The sequence below is a fragment of the Triticum urartu genome, chromosome 3, assembly GCF_003073215.2.
Source record: "Triticum urartu cultivar G1812 chromosome 3, Tu2.1, whole genome shotgun sequence".
Taxonomy (NCBI): Eukaryota; Viridiplantae; Streptophyta; class Magnoliopsida; order Poales; family Poaceae; genus Triticum; species Triticum urartu.
In genome coordinates, this window is record NC_053024.1 from 619,798,237 (window position 1) to 619,804,236 (window position 6,000).

The following is a 6,000-nucleotide window of genomic DNA, read 5'->3' on the forward strand; positions in this document are numbered from 1 at the left end:
ATCTTTTGCAGTGGCATATTTGTTTTGCTGCGCCAACGTTAATTATGTGTTTTTTCCTCGGGTGCAGGAAGACGACGATGAAGAAGAAGAACTGAGAGAAGAGGAGGAAAGGATAAGAAAGTCATTTGATGTAATGCCATAAATTGTGTGGTAAAGAACCATTTTGTGGGAAATTGATTGACCAGTTGACTAATTATTTCTTGTGTGTTTATCTTCTGAAGTACCTTGACGATGTGGAATTTATGGAGAAACTCCGCAAGAAACGTGCTGAGCTCTTAGCCTTACATTCCAAAATCCAGGTTCGAGTCCCAATCTCCTTCAATTTGTTAGTGGGTGTATGTTTGTATAGTTTTTGTGCGGTTCACTGGTGTTTGTACCTCCTAAAACTTGATGATTGTATCTCCTAAAATCTGTTAGCTCTTAGCCAAATCTGTTTGGTGTTTGAAACTGGTCTGCTATTTGTTTTTCTTTGCTCTGTTTAGTTGTGCCATGTACAAGATTAGTGGTGCCGTTGCATGTTTTTGTTTAGATGACTCCATATACTCGTTGACCGTACTGAGAAAAGTAGTGTTGCTGCTGTGATTTCAGAACGTGAACCACTATGTAATCAAGAACCCTAGTTGGTCTGTAACAGGACTGGAATAGAACATCATGGTTGACTACCACTCCCTCCATTCCCAATTAGTTGACGCAGATTTGTACTAAATATGCGTCAACTAATTTGAAACGGAGGGAGTATATTGCGACTATATTTTTCGCCATCAGCCAAGCCTTTGAAATGTCGGTATGTCAGTCTTTCCCAATTCTCCATCTCTGATGTCATGTGGAGGCACTGCCAGTGTATGAAAGTGTTGAATATGTGACATCGCTGTAAAGTCGTTTAAATATTCAAATTTTGTGTTCTTTACTAGTTCTATCATTGCTGCCATCTTGTAGGAGGATGAAGAAACGACCTGTAAAGAGTGAAGAGTGGAGATGTCCCTGCTTATTATCACATGTTTTCATTTATGTCAGTAATTTGAACTCAGTGAAGCTTGCGAGTAATTGTTGTTTGTGAACTTGCTATCAAGTTAAACACTTTAGCTATTATGACGTTTGTGTGTTGTCATGTGTGAAGAAGGCTCTGGAAGACGGGTTAACAGCCCAACCCCATGTCACGGACGAGTAAACAGCGGCACGAACCCTAGAAACATCTAGTTGCAAATGGGGGCCCTCCTCCTCTCGACTCTGCCCTAGCACCGTCTCCTCAGGAGGCGGCCGGGGCGGCGCGAGCCCCTTTTCTCTTCGTCCACCCCCCCCCCCCCCCCCCCCCCCCCCCCCCCCCCCCCCCCCCCTCCCCCACGCCACCGCCGGCAAGCGCTCCTATATCTGGTCGGGTTGGTGTTGGCGGCGGCGGGACCTCCCATACCCGCGCGCGGTTCCCCGTCCCGGGGCAGAGGACGACGGCAGTAAAGCTCGGACGGTGGTGTTCCGGCAACCTAGAGACGGTGGCTGGCGGCGGGCGCGGTGGTGGCGCTGTGTGACGCCCCCGAAATTAATGGTGCACTAAACATCCACGCAGCATGCATGATCAAGATCAGTGACTCACGATATAATATCACAACACAACTCTATTACTCAAATATAAACAAAGAAATAGTATATTACAAGCCCTCTAACCAGGAATCCAGAAATAAATGCCACAATCCCTCTAACCATGAACATCAAAATACAGGTTGGTTCGCATGCTAGGAGAGTAGTTTTTTCGGTCCCATCGAGCCGACCAGTTAAAATCCGGACCAGACCGGATGTTCTTTCGGACTGATTTCACTAACCAGACCGGTCACAAATTTTGGGCGGGCCTTCCTTCTCCGGCACGGTGCGGTCCGGTCCACGAGCGGGACCCCAATCATGATGCTCCGGCGCATCGGCGTCGGCATGGCCATAGCGTCCGTCGCCATGGCTGTGGCGGCGCTGGTGGAAGCCGTGCGCCTCCGCTCGGCCAGGGACGCCGGCCTGGTCGACCGCCGGCAGGTAGCTGCGCCGCAGTTGGTGCTGATCGATCGGCTTCGCCAACGAGTTCACCATCGTCGGCTTCGAGGAGTTCTCCTACGACTAAGTGCCCGGCGCGCCACGGAGCGTCGGGCTCGCCTGAGCATCGCGGGCGTGAGGAGCTACACCAGCGGCACGCTCGTCTCGGCGGTTGACTGTGCGACGAGGAGCACGAGGGGGAGAGCTGGTTCTCGGACAACCTCAACCGGCTTTTTTTTTGCGAGGAATTTAGAGCTTTATTCAAACAAAAGCGTTCTCTGAACAGTCAGCTAAAAGACTGCTGATCAGGAAGCTCTTCTGCTGCTTTGGAGGTGCTCGGTTTCCTGTATTTTTCCAAGCGAGATACGTCTACACCAACAAATGCGAGCCTGTAATGTAGACTCGACGAGACGACCGGAGTGCAATCTGCATCTCGCCCCTGAAAAGTGAGAAGCCAACCGATCTGCATCTCACACTTGATTTCACGGAGAGACATGCCTTGATCCACACTCACAAAGTCACAATAATAGTGGGGCAGTTATTAATTCCATCGATTTAGACAGGCCCCTTCTCCATCACGAGAGACACGTGGATGGTAGTAGTGTAATAAGTACCGCCCAGGGCAGCTGTAACCTGCAGGTCCACCAGCAGAAGGCACACACTGAATAGATCACGCACCGGCACCACCTCCGGCCAGAGCGCCAAGGCGCGAAGCGATGGAGTCGGGCGAGCCACTCCCACGTCGCGACGGCCGCCGCGGCGGCTGGCGCGCCGCGCTCTTCATCGTCGGTAATCTCGCCGATCATTCCCCGCCGTGCGAGCTAATTTGTTTCGTCCTAAACGTCTCTCGCTTAATATGTGTTTAAAAGCCTGAACTAACCATCTGTGCGCCGTGCCTGCGTGCAGCCGTCGGGTTCTTGGAGCGCATCGGGTTCACCGGCGTGGGGGGCAACCTGATCACGTACCTGACCGGCCCGCTGGGCATGTCCACGGCGGCCGCCGCCGCCGGCGTGAACGCCTGGTCCGGGACCGTGCTGGTGCTGCCGCTCGTCGGCGCGCTCGCCGCCGACTCGCGCCTCGGCCGGTACCGCGCCGTCCTGATAGCCGGCGTGCTCTACCTGCTGGTCAGTGCTAGCACAAACTTCGCCCCCTCCCCTGTTCCGAGCATCTTTAGAGCATCATCCATGCCGCGCCTTGATTCCCTTGCCATTATTGCGCGGTAGGCGGTCGCGCGGCGGAGGTGACAATGATTTGCTCCACCGTAGAATTTCGCCAAGACTTCATTCTGGGGCGTGTGTCAGTACTATGCGAAACCTTTTGGAGTTGCCATCCAGCCACGGCAAAAGGTCTGCTTCAATTGCCGTCGGCGAATTGATGCATCGTCGCCTATCCTTGGCACACAACCGAGAAATGTCTGGATCGACCATCTCGTTGAGGTTCCAGACCGCGGGGTTAGCGGGGAAGTAACCAGAAGGCAACCGACAGATGACACATCCATGTGATGTGATGCGTACTGCTGCTGTCATTCTGAGATACTCCAGCGCTAGGAGCCAAGCTGGTCCCGTCCGTACAGAATTGGGCGTGGCTGGATCTCGTGAGTCAGCTGAAAATTTCTCTTGGGGTCAATCAATTTTGTGAACGTCAGATGCGAAATCAACGGACATAGCCTTTTTTTCAACCTCCCGCACATCTACTTTCTCCCCGCAGCCAGCTACCGCCGCCTCCTGCGGCCGGTGGCGCTCCCACGACCGCCTCGCCGTCCCGCCCTTACCTGAACCACTCCACCACCGGTCTTTCATCGCCCCCGGTCATCCCTCTAGCCACCCTCCCCTTCCCGTGTCGAGTTTTTTCTTCGGCGAAGCCCCGCCGCTGCCCCACCACGCCATCACTCTGAACCCTAAGATAGATAATGGGGTGATGACTTGTGAGCCCCTTCTTTAGCTCCGGCGAGGCCCTTCCTCTTTCTTCCGTTCAAAAATCGACCGACCTAATTGTGAAAATCAATCGACTGATATGTAGCTAAAATAGAAAAAAATAAATAGATACTCCCTCCGTCCAAAATGTAAGATGTTCTTACGTTTTGGGATGAAGGGAGTACATAAATTTTAATTTTCTCTAAACGATGGTTCTTGGTTGCCATATTGGTCGTCAGATAAAACGTAAGATTCTCCGTTAAAAATAAAAGATAAGATTTTTGGTTGCCGTAGTCTACTCTTTTTTTTTGTGAGAAACCACACTCTACTTTATCTGTACTGTTTGTAAGAGAGTAACATGCCAAAGTGTCCTTCTCAGTTCGAGCACAACAGTAAAAACAAATGAAAAATAAATTCAAAACATTCTGATTTTTGTGTGGCAAATACTAAGGAATGTTCGAGTGCTTGCAAAGTTCCAAGATGAAATCACATTCGTAGAAGTCGCAGCCAAACAAAAAAGCAGTGCTCCGAAATGTGTTCGGAATTTTTGGAGTATCATTTTTTCCCCATGACTTCCATGATTGTGATTTCATGATGAAACTATCCAAACGCCCAAAACTTTCCTCACTGTTTGTAAGAAAAATAGATTTTTTTTAAAAAAATAACCCTTTTCTCGATTTTACTATTTATACGGGAGCATGTGAGTCCAAGAGCAGATACTCTGGGTAACATGCAATCTCTTCAAATAAAAGATAAGATTGCCGAAAAAAAGATAAAACAAAAAAATTCTGTTATAGCACTCTATTTTACTTCACATATTAATTTTATTTGAAGTTTAACTTTCTGAAGTTCCACCAAGTTTACATAAAAGTATAATATTTTTTCAATTATCAATATACCATTTTTAGGGCATCTTCAACGGCAACCCGGTAAAAACCTCCCGCATCCGTCCGTGGACAGGGGTGACCAGTCCGCGAACACGGATACAGGAGGTAGCCATCCAACGTTAGCCGCATTCTGTCCGTCAGCAAATTCAAATTCAAATCTATGCTGAACCACACAATGCGTCGGATCACACCCGCCGAATCGCATCTCCGATCACAACCAAAAGGAGGCAAATATGCTTAGGTTTTACATGCACAAATTCAAAAGAACATCAGTCCGGCAGTCCGTGCATTTCTGCTGCTGCTAGTGATTTCGAGAAAGGGCTAGTATCCAAGGTGAAAATATCCTACGATACCATGTATCACGTGATACCACGTTACAAATTTTTTACATTTGTTGAAAATTTCTTAGTTTTTTTAATGTTCACAAAATATATTTCTACTATCCCCAAAAAGTTCAGATCAAAATTCAAAATACACATTAAGAGAAAAAGGATGAATGGTGTCAAAAAAGGCTGATGGAAAAAATGACACTATTCACACGGGGACTTCTATTTTTTGTTTCTCCATGTATATTTTAATTTTGGACTTGAACTTTTAGGGATTGTGGACACATGTGTTTTGAACATTCAAGATTATTTTTTTCATTTTTTTTGGATTTTTTTGAATAAATAAATATTCCCAATTAAAATGAAGACCCCTCTGTAATGCTTTCATGTGCATACTTTTATACAGTTTTGCTAATTGGTTATGTCTCAGTCGATGCTATATTCGTTCGAGCTTGTGTGAAGATTTATGCATTGTTTTCTTCTTATATACTATATGTCACTTGAGTGAGATTTTGTTAAATCTCTTAGTTGACTGACACCTAACCACACCCTACTTTACATCCCGTTACTAATGTTGATGATGAGCAGAGCTTGGGAATGCTGACGGTCTCATCCATGCTGCAAACGCCGCAACCTCATCCTGCCGGCTGCCACAGCACAGGCAGCACCTGCTCGCCGCTGCCCTCGGCATCATCGCCTGCCCGGCTCGCCTTCTTCTACACCGCGATCTACCTGCTAGCACTGGCGCAGGGCTTCCACATGCCATGTTCGGAGGCTTTGGGCGCGGACCAGTTCGATCCCAGCGTCGGTGCGTCCCGGAGCTCCTACTTCAACTGGTTTCACTTCTCCATATCGTGGGGCTAC

The 6,000-nt window shown here is 48.4% G+C and overlaps 1 protein-coding gene across 1 annotated transcript in view; it reads left to right on the top strand.

The window, feature by feature from the left end:
- Positions 1–2,638: 2,638 nt before the first annotated feature.
- The window catches only part of LOC125547033 (protein NRT1/ PTR FAMILY 5.16-like), a 21,856-nt gene continuing 18,494 nt past the window's right edge, over positions 2,639–6,000 (top strand). Inside the window, exons 1-3 of the mRNA XM_048711076.1 lie at positions 2,639–2,799; positions 2,917–3,134; positions 5,725–5,995. Of these exons, the coding sequence (XP_048567033.1) occupies positions 2,727–2,799; positions 2,917–3,134; positions 5,725–5,995 (562 nt within the window). The 5' untranslated portion in view covers positions 2,639–2,726. The remainder of the gene's footprint in view (positions 2,800–2,916; positions 3,135–5,724; positions 5,996–6,000) is intronic.